The 21,794-nt window shown below is 38.5% G+C and overlaps 1 protein-coding gene across 1 annotated transcript; it reads right to left on the reverse strand.

The window, feature by feature from the left end:
• Positions 1-2,543: 2,543 nt before the first annotated feature.
• Positions 2,544-17,713, reverse strand: si:zfos-911d5.4. Its single transcript, XM_034214348.1, has 7 exons — positions 17,531-17,713; positions 17,015-17,139; positions 16,405-16,505; positions 15,673-15,821; positions 14,712-14,940; positions 13,847-14,067; positions 2,544-3,983 (listed from the first exon to the last, which is right to left on the reverse strand). Exons 2-7 carry the CDS (start codon positions 17,125-17,127, stop codon positions 3,816-3,818), a joined length of 981 nt encoding a protein of 326 aa, XP_034070239.1. The 5' UTR covers positions 17,128-17,139; positions 17,531-17,713; the 3' UTR covers positions 2,544-3,815.
• Between the last annotated feature and the right edge of the window lie 4,081 nt (positions 17,714-21,794).

The raw sequence follows: 21,794 nt of genomic DNA on the forward strand, positions 1-21,794 counted from the left end.
CTTGAAAATTACAATTAAAAAAGTGAATGTAGGATTTGATATGTTTTACGAGAGATAAGGGCAGGAATTCAGAGGGAAAGGAGCAATTTTGAGCTCTGCTCTTAAAAACGGCTTTTTTTTAAGGTCATACGTCAAACGCGTCATATTACATCCCATAGGGTAAACATCTCCGCTCTCTGACCGCGGGTGTAGTTAGTAGTTGCGTTGAGCGGTTGTGTTTTAGTGAGCTGCTTTGGATACATCAGCTTTTTATCAATAGGCCTACTGGTGCTAAGAAAGGAGTTTTTATTTCAGTCACTGCATGAACCTTTTCCCAGTTCCTGTAATTATGTATGTGCATGTTTTGTTTCTGCCCCTTTGATACAATTCATGTTAACCCCTTAACATAGTTTCCATATCTATATAAGTTGGGGGCATCACATTTTCACTTTCCCTTTTTAGTTTGTTTTATCTGAAACCCCTTTAGAATCTTGAATGGGTTTAACTGTTTTTGCAAGAAAGGGGTAAAAAAAGAGAAACGAGGTCTTCAGGTTAAGGAGCGTTGGTGAATGGTCTTAACGTTGTCAACAGTTGTTATTGGGAAGTAAGTAGTTTGAGTGAAAACTGTTGACAGCAGGGTCTTTAGATTATCCAGAGTAACCTTCTGGAGAGATCGTAGCTGTTCAGTTATAGATAGGAATGTCGGTTTGTCCATCACTTTTCTCAAGACAAGAAATATCTCAACAACTTGTAAACATATTGCCATAAAATGTGTCACAGACATTATTATGTATCATCATTATGATTATACTGATACCCTGACTTTTCCATTATGGTCACCATTACAAATACATTTTATTTTTGTTTTGTTAATGACATTACCACCAGCCTCAGCTGGTCTTTTTGTTAGAACTAAATAGCAAATGTTGGCATGCTAATGTACTAAACCGCGAGAACAGTAGGCATTATACCTGACTACCATCAGCATCTTAACACTTGTATCGTGAGCAGGTACAAACCAACGCTGTAGCACATTCCTACTTTCATTTGGGTGAACTGACACTTTAAGCTTCAATAATGGTGTCAAAAATGTAAAGTCATACTCAAACAGGACATTTCAGAAAGCCTAGGAATCTTTTTTTAAAATGCATTCCACACTCTGTAAAACGATCTGTTATTGGTATAGCTTATCTGCAGCATATATTTGTATGTGTGTATGTATACAGATGTGTATGAGTATATGTATTTGTTGCATGTATGTATATGCATATGTATTATATGCATATATATACATTTAATAATGTTCCTGGTAAATAATCGTGTGTACGAGGCTCACAGGCAGTGAATGTAGGGGATTATTTTAGTCGTTGTTATTGTTTGTTTGTGTTTCTTGTAATCATAAACATTACAAACCACTGTCTCAATTGCATGCATACATTTTGCTTTCCATTTCTAAATGACAAACACTGGTTATGCATGTTCGAAACTCAATACAAAGATTTTTGATCTGAAAAATGTAAAGTCAAGATAGCAGCCGTGATAGCTTCAGAGTGATTGTTAACTGCTGAATATGAATGCAGACAGTTACAGACCAGTTACTGTTCACATTGTGTTTGTGTAAGGGCACAATCTGAGTCACCACTAAACGTTTTCCCACTTACAGTAAACACAGCTTTTCCTGTGGGGTTAGACTCTCAGTACAACACAATCTCCTCATCTCTAGAGCCCTTCACAGAGGAAACAGGCCTGCATCTCGGAAAACAGAGTTAAAAAGACTGTATTGACCCCCGTCTGATCAGAACCTTAGAGGTAGTCAAACTGAAGCAGAAAACAGAAGATCGGGGTTCGGTCAAACTTTTGTTGTCCTTGAGTACTGACCTGTGTGAATACAGCACTGTGGTGCAGGATTTCGGACCTTAAATGGCTGAGATTGTGACTCGTTTCTTCGCATGTCATTCGAGAGGGATCGGTCCTTCGTGTCCGCTGCCCTACAGTTCCATGTCCTGTACAAAGGAAAGGTCAAAGCAATCACCTGACCTGGCAACCCTGGGGACCTTGCCCAACGGCCAGAGGTCAAAGTTAGACAGCTGGCCTTACTGCAGGGAATTGTAGTTCATCCACTTCCTGGATTCATCCTACAGATGTACAGAAAAGCTATCTGTAGGTTACATGACGCACATGTTTACTGCGAAGGAAAACATATTTACTGCTAAATCCATTGTGCTATAGATTCACATAAACTTGATATCCGGGAGCATTTCCTCTTTAACAGAACCCTCATTGATTCAGTTTGCAGAGGAATTGCAGCCTGGGATCAGTTTACCTTGTTACCTTGTCACACTATGTTCTGGTCTGATCGCCATGTGCATTTCCGCTCAGCTTCCCCTCCCTCTCGCCACCACGCTGCCCGACAGAGCTTGCTTTGTCCCCATGGCCAGTCATCCAGTCCTAATATCCAGCCGTCACCGCGCTGGAGACGCGCTGCATGCTTTCAACGTGCACAGGGAGCTTTGAAGAAACCTTGTGGCCTAGTAGTGACAACAAGTGGCTTTGAATAATAAGAATTAAAGCATTACATCTTTTTATTATGACACCAGATAGTAAAAATACATGTAAAAACACATTTGAGAATACCATGACAAATATAAACACAAACACCTACAAAACAACCATGCCTAAATCAATCAACTGAAGGGTTGGGTTACAATCAAGTTGGCTTGATACTGAAAGTGCTTAAAGCAAAAAAAAGGAGCAAAAACATTCATATTTACCTGCATGCACCTAGCACTCAGGATTACATATCTCTTTAAATCATTTTCTTCCCATATTGTCTGATATTATCAATATTGCTTTTTAAGTTCTGTGTACAAAACCGTTCCTGAGGAAACTCTTGGTAAGCTTAAAAATGACAACACATTTGTCCAAAACCTTTTGAATTCAAGCAATGTTAAACAAGATTTGAAAAAGAACCACATTCTTACAAATGTGCAAGTACAAATGTAAAGAATACAGTGCTGTTTTCCAAATCTTACCCTCAGGTAAAATGGTAAACAGACGTTTGAAAAAGTGAGGAGCTTGAGTACAGTGTAATGATGTTTCAGGTAGAGAGATGCCATGCAAAGAGATACCATCAACTCAGAGAGCTGCTTCTATTGCATTAGCTAAAGGCACTGATATCTTGATGGAAATAACTTCATTTTGCCCACTACCAGGCACAGTAAATACAATTGCTAGCTGTTAGCGCAGCTGTGCAAGCCTGGTAACTGATGGAAAGTGACTCAGTTATGAATTGTAGCTGGTGGCCGCGCCTGTGCGCTCTTGAATATGTTATCATCTCCTCCGTGCGCTGGAGCATATTAATAAAGCACCTTACAGTTACACCGTCTAAACAGACCGTAAATCACTGCCCATGAATCCCACAGAGGCAGTAGGATGCTCGGCCCTCATCGGGGCAGGGGCCACCGCTTTGTGACCGCCACAATTAACACATTAAACACTTCAATTCTGAACTGACGTGACAATCAGCTAGTGTAATGATTAATTAATGGCTAGTGTAAAGTGTGGGCCAGCCCTAGAAATCCAAAACAAGGGAAAGTTAATCAGGATAATTATGAAACCATCTGCATTAACATATCATTGCCACTGACAATCGCAAAATCATGGAAAGACATTCAGAAAGTGTTTTTAAGATATTATATCACAAAGTACAAACACTGTAAAGGCACTCGTAAAAATATGAGAAGGTTTGAGCAACGTTTTTTGTTATATTAAAGAGAGCTTCCTCTTCCCACAGCGCTATGTAGTGATGCTATCCTCTGTTTTGCCAATACACACAGTCAGTGGCTGAGTGTGATGCTGTGAATGGTGTTTGCTGAGATTTTGGCATCTGTTTCCTCCCCGCTGATCCTGAAGATCACACAGGTGTTGGGGGGGATGGTGGTGGTGGCGATCAGGGATTTACCCAGCCAGCCCTGCGGTCCACGCTTGTACATTTTAACTGTCACCTGCAGAGAAAGACAGGAAAAAGAAATATAAATAATAAAGGTTATGAGCGAGAGTCAGAACAGAAGAGGCTAATAAACAATACGCTGCTCTGGGATATCAGGGGCTCACGCTCGGGTCATAAGCCTGACTGAGACCTCTGACTTGGCCCAGAGCTAAGCAGACACTCATGAGCTTCACATTTGACCTCTTCATGGACAAGCTGTGGCTTAGTCTGGGCCTTGAAGACTGAAGGACCAGAATAAACCTACTGATCCCTCTTGGAAGGGACTGGGTTTTTTAAAAGGGTAAAAACAACTCTGTCAAACTTGAATTTTCACCATAGACTGTATATATAAAGATTTCACCCTAAAAGCATTTTTTGATTTGCAGCTAATTATGACAAAGCTGCCAAAACGCTTTATTTTGGTTGACATTTTTAAAAGACAGTATGGGTAATTCAACAATTTAAACAACTTTATTTTTAAATAATGTGTAGCAGGTAACTTTCATTGAAATGTAGTCCTTAAAATTATCTAGAAATAACTGGACATCTCTAAAAGGATCCAATTTTCAACCATATTTAAAACAGACTCTTACTAACATCGTCCTGCAAATTACCAAATGTATGTGTGACGGCTGCAATTAACATTGTTCTCATTACTGGTTAACCTGTCCATTATTTTCACTGCATGTTTAGTTTATTCTTTATCGGAAAAATTCCCGTCACAATAAAAGAAAAAGACTTGTTGCATCCTACAAACAGTCAAAAGACCAAAGATATTTAACCAGCATTTTTTACTACACTTGACTTTTGCTGATTAATCTTTTGTCTATTAACGTATTTAATCAATTATCTTCTATCAGAGACACCGTGCTTTTTTAGGGTCCATTCTAGTTTGATAGTGTAGGAGGTCTACTACTGGTCAAATGTATCACGGGCTAAAGCTAGAACACATCACATCTCTTTTAATACGAAGAAAATAAATGCAAGGTGATCCAGGAACCAATTAGTCATCCACAGAAATGGGATTTAAAAAAAATACAGAAATATTTTTTCACAACCCCGCTAAAACATCTAGCAGCTCTTTTGGAATATTAAATGAACCTTCTTCTCACCGTGAGCTCTTTTAATTCCCCTCTGTATCTTGAATGGAGTCATAGCTCTCTTGATTTTATGTAGGTTGTAGGGCATAATACGCTTTAACACTACATCAAAACTGCTGTTATGTTTGAGCCTCACAATGGAAGCCTTAACTAGATTTAGACATGCAGGTAATTGAACCACATCCATTTCAAAAAGAATGCCTCGCCGCATCTCTTGTTTGGCTGCATTTACAGGGGATAACAGAATATTACAGTGCCTTTTCACAGTTCCATTTTCTTTCACTTTAGCATTAGGCAATTTTTCAATTATGATTTTTTTTCCATGTTCTTTCATCCCCGGCTCTCCATAATGTCTGGGCCTTTTAGTTAATGGTAGCGACAGTCAGAGCCCAGTGTATCGGCCCTTGTCCATTTTGCAGGTCATTGTGGAAGCCCAATAGGCCTTTTATTATGCCGACATCAAAAGGCAGATAAGCATTAGAGGTGGGGAGAATACCCTGCACTAGATATGTTCCCTCTTTCCTTTGTCTGCTATTGAAAGTGATCATTTTAATAGTGAAGAGGTTGGTGTATTTGGGGCTGATGGGAAGTGCGACACCCCTGACAGCCTACGAATATGAGCAAGTCGATAACACAACACGAGCACACTCTCAACACCTGCACACTCTCGCTGCTAACCTAATTATCTGCAACAAAGGCCACCGCGATTTCAGACACATCTTTCCAGCATTTACTTACTTATTACTGTGCATTAAAACAGGAGGAACAATTGTGTCTTATATTGCAGCCTTGGCCGAATGCCACATGGATTGTATTACAATAGCATCAGACACTTCAGAATGAGTGTCTATTAATTTGGGATGCATGAAAAAATAGCTTCATGACAGCTGGTGGCAGGGAGGCGTACAAACCAACACAAAGACATCAGAGAGGGATTATTCTAACAAATCATAGCCCAAAGTAGTAGTAATTAACTAATTTGACGGAACCAAAGTTGCCCTCTATGTGGAGCAGACATAATCATCATTATATTCAAACTCGTGCAAAAAAATTAAAACTATTGTAGAGCAGCAGGAGAGACTCTGAAACACATACTGTCATGTGGGAAAGCTTCCATAAAACATTTACTTCCATTACGGCCTCACCTTCCTTTGGATCCTTTATCCTTAATTGTGTCTTTTGAGAATACCTAAATCCTTTCTGAGAAAATGATGATTTTAAGGATATATTTTGCTAAATGTTATTTAAAGCCCTTTGCATGTATTGTTTTCTGTAACATCATACGAAAAGGCAAATCTTTGGTGATTAATTCTAGTTGTTATGAGCAAATTAAATCGTATTTGGTTGAAATTGCATTATGTTTATAGATTATAGTGAAATATATAGTAGAATATAATAAAATAACACGTATTTTCATAACAGTCCACAATAAGAACAGAAACAGGTCAATTGTATGGAATCAAAAAAATTGTTATTAGAAATGAACCAATGAAACTTAGAGTTGAATAAAGGGTTGTTTAGGTATTAGGTGACTAAGATTTTTTTAAATCGATTAGTAATGTCTTTATATTTTTTGATGCACATTTCTCCAGATCTGTTGTTTAAATAAACTTATCGATAAGTCAACAACATTTTATGAGTATTTCTCAACTAAGAATTTATTTAGTTTTGGACAGCCCTTAACATTAAACCTTCAGAGACAAACAGGCTTGAATGCACAACTGTTACCAAGCAGAAAAGCTCCAGAGAAATACTGAATTATTTGAAATCAAACCAGGTTTGATTTACTGCTACATTGACTGTGTTTTGTCAAATAAAGAAAGGAAGTATGCAACCGTCTTTGGCATGGAATCAAAGAGGGGAGTTCTGTGTGGTCTAGACAAGCTGCCTGCCAGGTGAAGGTGTGTCAGGAACAGGAACTGTCACTGCACATCACCTCTCAGCCACTTGAGGCAAGTGTCTGAGGGAAAAGACGATACTGTTTCTCAATTACAGTAGAAGAACAAAGCGTGAAGTAGCTGCTGACATTAAAACAACAACTTGCATCCTAAATATTAACCGCAAATAGATAAATAGAAACCAACTCACTTTTCACTGTGAATGTTCCACAATTTTACAAGAAACAAAACAATGTTAAGCGCAGAATGTGTGAGTGTGTGTGTGTGTGTGTGTGTGTGTGTGTGTGTGTGTGTGTGTGTGTGTGTGTGTGTGTGTGTGTGTGTGTGTGTGTGTGTGTGTGTGTGTGTTAATGGGGAGCACAGGACCCTTGGGGCTAAGGTTAGGTGTCACACAAAGGGCTTAGAGCTCACCTAACGTGTCTACCCCTGATCCGCCTCTCACTTTCAGTGTCGGGGGGGTCATGTGAATGACATCACTACTCACATTTCAACGGGACAAACTCTGTCTTCTTATTTACCGTCTGCTAATAGTCATAAATCTTGCCTTTGGTGCGCTGTTCACCTTTTACCCTCTCAACTCCAGACGACAGCTCATTCTAACACCTCCTCACAAACAGCTGATAGTGATCTCCTTAGCTCCTACCTGCAGGGATGTTTATGGCACAGATTCTCATATTTGGTCTCAGACATCCTTTCTATAATCTACTAAACTTGTCTCATGGACTTTGCATTTGGACCATAGATGTTACTGTTTAAGTATAAATGTGGTTATTTGCGATCAAAGACGTGACAGGTCTGACGAACGTGAATAATGTGAAGATCTGTGTAATTGGGTAGAGACGTGTCACCACCTGTGTGTATTGGCATTCACAAAGTTCAGATTCTTCCCCCTGATAAAGTCAAAGAAATCCCAGTGGGGTATCAGTCGGAGGGGGCCGTTACCTGGAGCCATGGGTGCCGTGTTTCAGGTGAACTCTGAGTGAGCGTAACGCCACACCGACTTCAGGCGACGGACTCTTTGTTCCACGACGTGTCTCACCAGACACAGTAGGGAGGAACACCGAGTTACACACCTCTGGTGCGGCAAAACATGTTTGTCGACGCGCCAAATGTGGTGGAATCGGACCAATAGTAGTGTGCTGTCATTTGGGATGGATTTAACAAGGCAATTAGGTGTGTGGTTTGGCCCACTGGGTGAATACATTAACAACCTGCTGAGAGAGGAAACACTGGATAATCAGGAATTTTAAAGTTAGATTCTACAAGTTGGCAAAGCAATTGAAGATTTTTTAATTTCAATACGAATTATAAAAGATTTAAATCATTGCAAAGAATGGATCATTGCATGCTGAAATAAGAAGAGGGCTTGCCTATCAATACATCTGTAGATTATTGGTTCAATTAACTGAGTAATTGTTTAGTGAATCGTCAAACAGCAACATTTTACAATGATTTAAGACAAGAATATTTGTTTTGGTATGACCGACTAATCTATTTATTAATTTAGCATATCAGAGAAAAAATTATCCCAGAATGCTATCAGCTCAATTACTGTGTTTGAAGAATGACTGACCTACTGTGGACCATCCATTAAGATGCCTAAACTTTGGTTTGGTGACATGACATAACTGTCCATGTTAGTAACTACATTTGTCTAAAGCCATGAACGCAGAACGTGGCTGGTTGAGTTGTAAACAGCCCCGTCTCTGCTTCCAACCGATCTGCCGCAGCTAACAGGAAGCCATTAAGACTCTCTGCAATAACCATTTACATCCAGCTCATTCACCCAGCTCCGACTTTATTTTCCATCCACATAAGTGCATTTTCTGTGAGAGGTTAAAATATGAATCCCCTCCTTTTTCTCCTCAATGGGTCTGGTTGTCTGGCTGACTTGAGAGGGCACAATCTATGACTGATTTAATTTGCTCTTTACGAACATCTCTAACAGCATTAGCCCCAGAGCATACACTGACTGCCCCCATCTGACTCCATTAACTCCCAAATCAGGTTTAAAGACCATATTGATGCCGTCCGTTATTAAGGGTGATTATCAAAACAACAGACAATGGGCCAAAGTGTCTGTTAACTAGTTTATCCATAATTTCACATAACTGTAACAGATGGCAGGGCTGTCAATTTAATACTGTATCTGCTGCACACAGCGGCCACACACTGTCTGGATATGCAGCAGATTAGCCTTCACATTAAAAGAACGATAGTCTGCTCACAGGTGGTCACAGGAAATAGAGCAAGCACACAAAACAAACTGCGATATTAAATGTCAAACATAGAAGTGCATCAATTTGGGATAAACAGTACGAACTTGCTAATTACCAGCTGGTGTTTTTAGCTGGGTCTTTTTTTGTAATAAAAAAGAAAAAGAAAGCCACAGATAAAAAATTCTAATGTCGCCGTTCAGTCCACTTCACCACCTTTATTCTCCTCAATTAACGAGAATGGCTTTTGAAACTGTAATTAAGTGTCTCTGCTCCACTCGGCCTCTTCATTATTCATGAATCCCTATTGATCATATCTTACAAGCTATACTGTGGGGATCACTGTAATATCCTGAATCCCCCAAACAAATAGCTGAGCTTCCAGAGTTCAAATTAACATCTTGGCCGGTGACCAAAGGAAAGTTTCTCTCAGATAATACATTTAGCATTTGATGCTTAATTGGATGATGTCAGAGACTCATTAAAATATGGTATGAAGCCTATATGGTCTTATTAAATGTGCAATAGCAAAGGTCTGAACAGTAATGAAATATTATCGACTATTGAACTTCACTGAAGACTATTGTAAGAAACAGTTATTTTAATTACCGCTTAATCTGCACATCATTTGCATATTAATAATTGTGTCAATAAAATGTCAGGAAATCGGGAAAAATGCTGATTTCAGTTTCCAAAAGCACAAAGAAATATTCATACTGGTTGTTTCATCTAAATCACTGTTTAAGACTCAAAGGTATTCAGTATATGACAAAGAAAGGCATCTAATCCTCATGTTTGATGGTGCTGTAAGAGAATATATATTTTTGCTTGAAAAAGGACGAGATATTTTAGATATTTATATTTATAAACAGTTAATTGTTGTAAAAAACATTCATAAATATGATATGAGTACGGTCTTTCTTTTTCTTTTTTGCATAGTAAGTTATAATGCATGTCGTATACGATGTAACCGTATAATCATACACCATTTGTGGGTATTACATAAAGTATTACCTACGATGTGTCTTGCACAACTGTAGCTCATTCCACATTCAAAGGAATTATTTTGTAATGAATATTAATGGTATGGAGTTTTATTTTAAACATGTATTCAAATGTACTGAAATTCTATCTCCACCTGTGTTAAGTAGGAATGTGTAAAACATGAACTCTACTGGTTGATGTTTAACTAAATTAACAAAAGAGTGCATGAAGAGCCCTTTAAAAATGACTGGTTTTACATGCTGGGTTATGAATTTGGAGGAAATGCATTGAGTCATCTTCAAATTGACAGATGCACAATCTCTCCACAGGACTCTTCACTGTGGCTTAGTGCTCGAGTGAAAAAATAAATGTTACCAAGTTTAATCACACGCTATTACAAGGCAGCTTATATCATTGCCTTCCACTGTGTAAGTGCGGGTGTCTTCACTAGTTCATTACCGACACTTGTGATTCTGCAGCACCCTTCTCATGTGTAATTGCATGGTTAGCTTTCCTCTGTAGCTTCCTACACACACTCTGCTGAAAATTATTTCCAATTCCAGTTTTCTTTTCGAGAGCGACAGCAATTACAGAAATCTGAACATCCTGGTGATTTCCACACAATTTTCATTTTTGTTGAAACTAATAGTTATTTCTTCCTGGGATGTTCTCCAGAATGTAATTTTTGGTACAGAAATCATCCTTCCATCAAGTTTCAATTGGGTAATCGTTAATCTTAAACCATCAAATGTGGTGAAACAACTTTAAGTATATTTTTCTTGGTTCACGTCTGTTAAACTAAAATGACTGTTGTTTCTGTGGCCAAAAAGCATCCATTCAAGTACACAGCTTTCAGCCATGTTTATATCGGTTTGTTTGCTTAGGAAATTACATGAAGGCGCATACAAAAGCCAAATATGTGAATAACTAGTATAAATTCATTATAATCAATAGTAAGGGGTACTGCATATATATTTCTATTTCAATGCCAAAATACGTTTTTTCTCTATAAAAAAACTGAAAAGCTGCAGTGGCTACCAATATCATCCATTTAGACAGCAGAATGTGCAGGCTTTGTAAATGGCCAGCTCCTGGCCTTTTGTGTGCCTCCATTCATTATCACCACAAAGCGGTTGATGTCTCCCCTCTCTGCCTTCTCTGTGCAAAGCACCGAGCACACCGCACTGTCCATTACAGGCGGTGACGCGTGCAGCCTGGGAGATGGCCCAACAGAGAGGAATGTTAAAGTTAAAGCGGAGTTAAATTAACAAGCTACCTCCGTGAGGAATCTTCAGCCAGTCAGAGAGACAAGCTGTAGCTACGGTAACCGGAGTCTTGTTATTTGTTAGCTGGGATGTTGGGGGTGCATTTGCAGCCTTTTTTTGTCTGCTGGCTTTTCTTATATTAATCAACTGACAGGGTGGAGTAGTCATGTTACGCTCGTAGGAACTCAATTGTTGTCTCACAGCTATGCAATTAGTAGACACTCTATAGGCTCAACGTGAGCGAGGAGACTTTTTTTTAAAAACATAGTGTCTCTATTTCTACTCCTGAATAAAGTGGATTATATAAACTGGTAGAAAGAGACCTCATGAAACATTCAAATTTCAGAATAGGAGACGACATGAAGATGAACAACGTTAGTAACCTGCACTTTAAATTATGACATAAAGATCTTTAGCTCTTTCTCTCTCTCCCTAACACACACAGACACACACACACACCAAATGTAATTACTCCTCAATCCATACAAATTGAATGAAGCCAGAACCGCGGACTAAGAATATAGACCATAATTAATAAATTACAGCCACTCTACTCAATCATTCTCCACTTTGGGGACATGTAGACATCCCATTCTCCGCAGAGTAATTGACCGAGGAACAGAAAACACACCTTGTGCTTCCACGGTGGCTTTGTGGATGCATCTGCTGCCACCCTCTTACAACCAAACAGACGCCTGAGTGAAACTGTGGGTCATATCGCAGATCTGCTATCCGGTGTGTTTACAAGTAACAAATCAAAAGCATGCATTATTTCGGGGCACTGAAAATACGCCTGGGGGAGCTATCGGGTTTCTTTGCCTCCCCCCCAAGCTTCCCCTTGCAGCTGCTACACACGAGCTAAGACCTTTTTTTTTCTTCTTAAGATGGAGTGGGTGACAGCCAAGATCAAAGGAGTACATGTTTTCCTTAATCTTTTAGTACAAATTCAATGGCAAAGTCCATGTTTTTTGGCGGTTATTACACCTAAATGATTGGAGTCCATGGATAATGGGAAACACATAGTATTACCCCCTGTCTAATGTATTACCAAATATTAAGCATGCTAAACAGAGACCTTATTTACCATATCCAAGTCACATTTCTTAGTAAAATATGGGGAGGGGGTTTTGCCTCACACTACCTCCATTTACAAATACTTCTTTGAAAATAATATATTTTGTTGTCGCCGTGTGTGTCCCCTTGGGCTACAAAAGGGCCCGCTGGAGACTGTCTAATGATCGCTGGGTCATGTATCAAATACACAGCAGCTGGAGGCAGGAGGGGAGAGTACATACAGTCTGGATATTTGGGTTGGGGGGGTGGGGGTAAACTAAAGCCTGAGTGGAGTCTGTAAGGAAAGCCCAGACTGTTGGGGTCCTGATGGGTGGGTACGAAATCTGTAATGGATGCTGACCGGGGGTCGTACCCACTGGACCCAAGAGCTCTGACCTTTGACTGTCTAACAATTACTTCATTCAACAACTCATTTCCCTAACAAGCAGTACTGATTCACCACCAGCAACAAAAAACAATGTTTGCGAATGATTTAAAATATCACCAAAATATAATAGTTATAATTGCGTGTAAATATTATAATCACTCGGATTCAACCACTGTGACATAGTCACTTAAGATTTCCTTTTATGCTACCAGATGAGACACCGTGCAACTAATTAGCCGAATCATTACCTCACGAAAACATAAACAATAATTATCAACCGACCTGATAATATGGAGAGCTCAAATTATGCTTATTCACATTCAATGACTTGATTCAATCAATGAGCTAATGAGGACCTCGCAGGCAGAGAGAGTGACTTCTCTCAATAACAAACTGAAGAGTTAGGGTAGTAATTAACACCGGAGCGTTAATTTGAAATTAACTGATAGAGCTTAAGCACTAGAGCAAAACATGTTTTTAAAACATTAAAAAAAGACACATCCTGCTTTTTATTATTAAAATAAAATCAGTCTAATTGCTTGACTTCTTAATAAATATAACCAACAATTATTTAGTCTTAACATTCATAACATTATTTGATACTGTAATACCGTAGATTTTATGAAATGTCTCATGACCTAAATTGTATTTCATTTTATTTATATACACAGTAATATCTTGACATTTTCTAAATTAAAAAAATGGCTTTAATGTTTTTTTCCCCATAACATTTGAATGACTGTAATGTTCTGCAATCTTTTGCAATACTCAACCCTGTGATTCTCCAGTCTCAACCATAGGTCTCAACAAGAGGGGGATTCCTGAAAGCTGAGACAGTCATAAAGTAATACTGCCACCTGCTGGACCTTTGGTTAATTTTTGCTTTATATTATTACTTAAAGCCGTACATGCAGCACCAATCTCTCATTTACAGACGACCTTTCTGGTCCTGATAGCTCTTCAGAGTGGACTGACCTGAGGAGCGTGTCCCAGCAGGGCCCACAGCGAATCAGCCGACAGGGTCTTGAGTCTGGAAAACTCCAGCGTGTCTGTCTCCTGCCGATTGAGAGCGATGTACTGGCAGCCCTGGAAGTCTCCTTTCAGCTGCTCGCCACAATGCAGGCGCACCAGATCCCACGTCCCCACCCTCCTCAGGACCTCCCGCACCGACTCCATCTGCCTGTACGACAGATGACCTGCAGGACAACAAACAACATAACAGAAGTTGACCTAGCATTCCTGTCAGAAGCCTGATTATTTATTCCTATTCTGTGGTGAAATTCATTATAATGTTAAAAAAAAATTCAATATTACAAAGTCGGGTTATTGAGTACTCAAAGTGTTTTTTATCTATGAAACAAATGTACAAATGTTTTATGTCGGCAAGATCATTTTTGTATTTTGGGGGAATTTTGTTGTCTTTTCTCAGAGGGTCAACAGAAGAGAAATGATATGAAATGATTAGAGATGAATGGGATGACATGCAACAAATTCCACCTGAAAATGTAAACCAGGAAACAATTAGATTAATGGTCAGCGCCTTGTTTCAAAGACTATATGTCGTTTTATTTTCGAGACAAGATTAGGTGGGCCACTGCTCTACAATGAAGAACAACTGCTTATTTATTTATTAAAAATGTGCTTATACAAAGTGGATTAGTATTGAAAACATGCTAATTCAACAACTTTTCTTTATACCTACACAGCAGTCCTTTTCATTCTGTCTAAGTTTAAAACCATCTGATTTAAAAACAAGCATCCACTAGCAGATTACCTCAGTATTAGAACATATATTAAGTCCCTTTAAGTATTCATGTTTATCTTTTAGCAAACCACTCACCAGAGAGCCAGGATGGAGTCAGAGAGTCGGATATCCAGGCCATGTAGCCCGCCCTGAAAGATCTGAGGAAGTCGTCTATTTGGCTTTGGAGGACCAGCTCCCTCTTCTTCCTCAGCTCCTCATCCAGCTCGCAGTCTGGGGAGAGGAAGATAACCCTGGGGAAGAAGAGGCTTTGGTGCACTGACACTCCACTTCGCTTCAAATGGCCACAGAAGTTAGCCGTCTTGGTCTACAGAAGAAGAGTTTAGGAATGCAAGTTATGCAGCTGTTATTCATAAATGTTCTGCTGATAGTTTAATTGGCTAATTATATAACTCCAGGACTATATTCACCCTGAAAAGACACATTTGCCATATTGTTTATACAGGTTGCCTCTGTGCTTAACAAATATATAATTATCTAGAGACACACAAATGCAGATGTCTAATCCTAAGTGTCTAAAGAGACCCACTTTAGTAAATTATACAACTTTTAATTAGCATATATGTTGGAGCTGTATCTGCTTTGTGTTGATTATTGAAGTTAATATGTCCAATTCAAGCAGAACTCTTTAAATAATGCAGTGTGTGTTTGCCATCAGACTCTTCTGTCAAGCTCCCAGTCTAAATTGAGCGTCTATAGAGATGGAAATGAATGACTCCTAACAGACCCAAGCACATAAGGTGACAGCTGTGTTTAGGCACCTGCCTGCTTTCACCCCCCCACATCCACCCCCCTTTCAGCATAATTATAGCCTTTCAAATGAAGAGCAACCACTTGGGAAGTTTAGGAAGCCTCGCTGTAGTGTTTGAAATTTCCATATAAATTGTTGTGGTGACTCAGAATCTCTTCACCCGGCTGGAGTTCAGATGAAAACAATGTCCCGGACAATTGGTTGGACCTTGGACACAAGTGTGCCAGACAGTTTGACATTTAGGTTTTCACGATGGCATTTCAACGTTACAGCTGAATTTTGTTTTACCATGATAGCTTTGAGGGGATCCTCAATCTGCTCAATGCAGGTATTGGTTACGTTGTGGTCCTCTTCTTTCACTTGCAAATGCCAGTTCTGGTTGTGAGCGGACACTGTACCTCTCCAGGGTTTCACATCTATGCAGAAGATCCCCTGGCCTTAATGAAAAGAAGAAAAGTGAAGATTTAAAGACTCAGCGTAATAGTATAAAACCAGATACTGTAGCTAATATTTTTCTTAAGGCCTCATGGCAAAATGGATTAAATCTTACATCACATATCATTTAAATAACCACAGTGATATGTATTGTGATATTGCTAGATGTATGAATGGCTAGAGGGGAGTTAGCACAGAACAATATGAACCTTCTTAAATAAAGTGACCTTTTGCTTAACCTCGGAAATAGATAATGCTGTGATCACATTTGTCAAACTTTCCAACTAATCTGTGATGTGATTATGTAGGACATAATACAATTAAGGATGTCTGAATTCCATTTAGCTATTTTAGTTCAAGCATTGTAAGTCGCTTGTTGGTACACTGTCATGGCTTACAAGGGCATTGAATATAGCAGAGCCATCAATAATGGTAAAAGTAGCTTTTTTTTAATAATGTTTGCTGTGAAAAAACGCTTCACTGCACTTCACAACATTCATATTGATTCCTATACCAAAATATCAGTATTATAGATTGGTTGCACAGATGTATCATGTAATGCCATGTTTTATTCTAGATACCAACCTGTGAGGATAACAATGTTTATGTCATCTTTGGCAGACTGCAGCTTGTCAGGGATACGCAGGTTGCAGTAAACATCTTCCTTTCTTATTCCAGTGAGTTTTCTACAGTGAATACATAGAAAAAGGAAATAAGTTATTGTGTTATTTTCTGTAACACTTTTTAAAGCTTCATATATATTTTTTATATTGGCCACTAAGGGGCAGTGGAACAAGCTGTAATGATAAAATGTACATTTTATGACATTTCTTTTGTTACAAAACTGTTGGCATTTCCAACAGACATAAAACATTTTGATTGTAATATCTGGCTCTTTAGCTGCTCAATTCTCAACTATGTTCACCAGCTAGTAGCTAACTGTGTCTGTCGGCTGTTAAATACTGGTCAGGTAGTGTACGACAGCAGGATTATCAGGTTTAATGAGAATACAAAAGCAAGGTGGCAGCTGTAAAATAAAAAACAATATGGTAAAACACTGAAGAGGTAAAGGGAACTGCATAGTTTGGTAAGAATTCCCTGTGGTTTCATCAAAACTTCAAACATCTCTTTCAAATTAATACATTCTTCATATACACATATGTATTATTGCAGTTATAATGTCCAAAGGACTTACCTGACATGTTGAATAAAGTCAGGTAGTTTAGGTGTCCGGTGTGGGCTCTGGTCCTGGACACTTTCAGGAGATTTGGAGATGATATGGGTGAACAGGCTTCCAAGCTGAGACATTATATTCTATATCTGAAAAAATTAAATATATTATGACATTTAACTGACTAAGCAGTTTGACGAAGAGAGGAAATAGGCCTATCCAGTGAAAGAACATACACACTGAAGGAAATAAATAGCTGTAAATGTTTGGATTCCATTAGTTACCTACAGCAGGACTTGAATGTCAACAGTGTTTAGAACATGGTGTTCTATTAACATACCATGAGTTTAACTATAAACACCATCAGCATTGTTGTTATGCTTTAACAGCCTCCTGAAAGCATGCTAACTGCTACATTGCTACTTGTTACATCTTTGTTGACAACATATGAACGCTGTAATTTGAAGTTGAGGACCCTGTTGAGAGAACAAATAACAAAAGACATGCCTGGCACGAGCTCTGAACACAAACAATACATACCGAGGAAGTCTCGTGCCGATCAAGAGCAAAGATGAGGCAGTTCAGCTCGACATTTTACACGACGTTAACGTACTTCTACTGGTCTTTTTCCAAATGATGAGCAATGTAACTCTATGAAGGAAAGCTGTTTCACAATTCCCCCCCCCCCTTTCTCTCCAGCTGCACTTCCAGCGTTCCTGGAAGACGTAAACAACATACCACGTGCACCACCTGCAGCATCATGTTACGACATGACGTCAGGACACGTCACTCGTCCCAGCAGTGTTTTTGTGATGCATTTAGGGAACAATTCCTGTTATTTCCATGTGACAAGATGTTATGGAAAGAAATGCAGTACAACAACACCACAGTGGATACATAATCCACAAATAAACTACATGTGATATGCATGCAGTGGCATTTGTAAACAAGAAGTATTTGCAGATGAATACTCATGGTTGGCTTGGTAGTAATGGATCACATGCAATCAAGATTACGTAAATATATAGTTGGCTGCACATTAAGAAATGATGTTCTGCTGTATGTCCAAATAGGTTCCTCTTGCCAGTTTGCCTGTTTTGTTATTGGTGTCTTTTTAATTATGATTTATGGAGAGTCAAGATTTGATTCCTTATTATTTACATTGAAAAGCCTATAGTCTCCAAAGTAAGGCAAGGCAAGGCAAGTTTATTTATATAGCACTTTTCAACACAAGGCAATTCAAAGTGCTTTACAAAAAATGAAAGAGATTAAGAAAATGGCATTTAAAATCAGTCATTAAAAAGAAAAGCTAATAAAATAAACATTAAAAGAAAAAATACATGGATAAAAGTTACAGTGCAGTCTAAGATATGAATAGTTCAATTAAAAGCAGCGACAAAAAGAAAAGTCTTCAGTCTGGATTTAAAAGTAGTCAGAGTTGCAGCGGACCTGCAGGTTTCTGGGAGTTTGTTCCAGATATTTGGAGCATAATAACGGAACGTTGCTTCTCCATGTTTAGTTCTGACTCTGAAAGTAGAACTACTACAGCTTTAAGGCAAGGCAAGTTTATTTATATAGCACCTTTCAACACAAGGCAATTCAAGGTGCTTTAAGAGAAATTGAATAAACAACATTATGAGGTTTATTGCATTTATCAGTATGTCCCACAATGCAGGAGTTGTAGTTCAGTGCAAGCTACGCTACATATATGATCACAACTAGGATTTGAGGTGAGAGGAAAATGAGTCATAATGTTAATGTTTGGCCGTAACAGAGAAATAAGGAAAAATATAGTAATATAGTTGCTTCACTGTTTTGGTATGGTTGGATTACATGAAATATCATAATCATACTCCAATTTATTCTAATGTATATGATTAATTGTATGATAAAGCTGTGTTAAATGATAGTGAAATTAATGAATACAAGTATTATTCACTGCCTTGACAGTACAAAGGGCAGACTTAATACAATATTATAGAGAAAACTAGTTGACTAATAAGACTTTATATTTCTAAGCATATAAGAACACTTGTGAAATGTACTGCATATTGTGTTTTTCCTCTGAGATTAGTATTTGCTTCCACATAAAGCAGGATCCTCACATCCTGTTTGAAATACATAGAGGATATTAAAAAAGTGATGAAGAATATTTAATTCACAAGAAAATACACACGGAATATCTCAATGTGGTGATAAACAATATCCTGATAGCACAGAATACCATGAAAGAGCTTAATATCAAGAGCAGATAGCCAAATCAGCTCATATGGGCTCAATGGAAGCCAATAAACAGAGGTAGTCTGCCTCTCCTGACCTTCACTTCTGGGGGGAGATCGGAGCGATAAAGCAGGCGCAACCTCAATAAAATCCTTACAATGGAGTGAAATAAATAGATATTAAATTAAAGCAGAGTCAATACTGGCTGAACTGCCGCAGGAATTCGAGAAAAAAAGCTTCTTTGTGCAGTTTAATATTGTCTACAATCAGCGCCTCAAAATACATTTCCAATCATTTTCATCTTGTGCCTTCACATATCAACACATCTTGTATTGGAACTTGCAAATGACTTGTGTGTGTGTGAGCAGCCACGTTTAGATATTAAATGTGCTTTGTGCTCCTAGTTTGGCCTTTTCATTTGAAGTTAATATCAAATTCATAATCTGTCTCATCTCTGACTGTCCGCTGAGGAGGAGTGTCAAACATTGTCATCATGAGTGCATGAACACACTTTACCCTGGCTAGAAACATGATATTAAGGCATTGAGGCTATGTATGAAGAAGTATTTCGCAGATGGATTAGCAACTGCTTATTTTGGAGTCATTATACATACTGCTGCTGCAAGACTCATGTTAATGTCTTCAGTCTTTTGTCATTGGCTGAAAACAGGCCCACTTCAGGTCCACTGCAGTGCTTTCTGAAGCCTTGGTTCTACCAGCATGAATGCCATTTTCACCTAATGCACCTGAAGAGCTCTGCTATGTGCGGAGTTACTGAGGGGTTTTCAGGTCCCCTCTGAAGTGTAATTAGTCATCAGGGTTCTTACCTGGGGGGCTTATCTACTAGGGCTTAGTAACCTTAGTAAAAGGAAACAAGCATAATCTTGGGAATGATAGTGGTATGAATTTCACGTTTTTTCACAATCTGTCATACAAGCAGATCAGTTTCTAGTACTGTAAAAAAAAAAGATAATTTCTCACTCTCATGATATTTCCATTTTCAATCTTTCAATTCAAATATCTCATTTGCAGAAGTAATGGTTACATGACACCGCTGATGCTCTGCTCACTAATTTTTGCTCATTTCCTTTGAATTATTGATATGAGAGATTCTCCATATGCTCAGAGGATTCTTGTCCATTCCCTTTTTTTCAGAGAGAATTAGCATTTTACAGTGAAGAGTATAAAGAGCTTAACTGCCCCCAATCAAACCAGGTGATTTAAATCATGTCTAATCAAGTTGTTTAATAGGGGTTGCAGCTGGATGACCTGAAGTAAATGGTCTGAAAATGTTCCTGGGTCTCAATCACCTGTATAATTAGGACAATCTCACCTGATAACCATGGGTGCTGAAAAGAGGTTTTCAAAATAAGGCTCTGAAAATGAGTTATAATAACTCTATTGGTGTTTTTGCTAAAAACCTAAATGCTAAAATTCTAACAAACATAATAACCAATAATCCCATTGATATAATAAACCCAGTTAAACCTGGGCTCAAAAAGGAAGCGTGAAATTGTAAAAAATTCATTGGTATCAACCTTGGAGAGCCTTCTTTGTGACTGGCCTGCCTCAGTAATTAGTTATGCCATATGAAGAGGTAATTTGTATGCTAAAGTTTAATTGTTCAATTATCACTGGATGTGAGAGGAGGCCTTGATGCCATTTCATCATGTTTGAAAATAGTGTTGAACCCCTCATGCCACATATTGTAATAGTTGGCAATTACAGAGAGAGCCCTCTAACTAAGTTGATTGCTGCAGGCTGGCCCCGCTGAAAGCCTCTGCTACCTGCCGGGTGAGTCGTTGGCACTGAAGAGACCGTCCATTCAGCCGCTGAGCTGAACCTGCTCTGCTCTCTGTAGAAAACACCAGACAGCATAAACACCAACTGTATAAGTGCTGAGGAGGACAACATGTTAAAACAACATTATTACAAAAAAGAGAGAAGATTAACTGAGAATTCATTGTAGGATAATTTGTTTCTTCAGGGTAGAGCTCACATGAACAATGATCCTCAGCATTTTTCATCAGCAAACTGTTTCAAATAACATATTTTACAGCCTAGTCCTCCACTGCATTCGACCTGGAAATGTGTGCATGTTTACTGAATGCAGCTTGTATTGAGGCCAACACTATTGTAACTTAAAAATAAGCGTTACTAACTTATTTCAGGATTTATTATTTTGTTAATGTCAAACAAATGTTGTTTTTCAAACAACAATAATTCCACAGTGGAATGCTCTTGAAGAAGCCTAGTGTTGCCATCTACAGGCGGCTAGAAACAAGACAAAAAAAATCATCTAACTACAGAAGGCAGAGCTCAAGAATGTAGTGTTTGAATTAAGAATGAAACCAAAATCAACAAACATCTCAGTATACTGTTAAGTTAATAAGCTAAGTGAAAATAATTACCTAAAAGACGCTGATTTACATTTGATAGATATGTCATTTAGGCTCTACAGGAAGTAAGCAAAGAAGAAATAGAAGTGTGTCTCTGTTTTGGGTGTATGTAATACAAGTGATACATTTACCATTTAATTACAACTGCAGCAATAAGTTAGTGATCACCTCAATCAATGATCAAT

Source organism: Gymnodraco acuticeps, unplaced genomic scaffold (genome assembly GCF_902827175.1).
Source record: "Gymnodraco acuticeps unplaced genomic scaffold, fGymAcu1.1, whole genome shotgun sequence".
Taxonomy (NCBI): Eukaryota; Metazoa; Chordata; class Actinopteri; order Perciformes; family Bathydraconidae; genus Gymnodraco; species Gymnodraco acuticeps.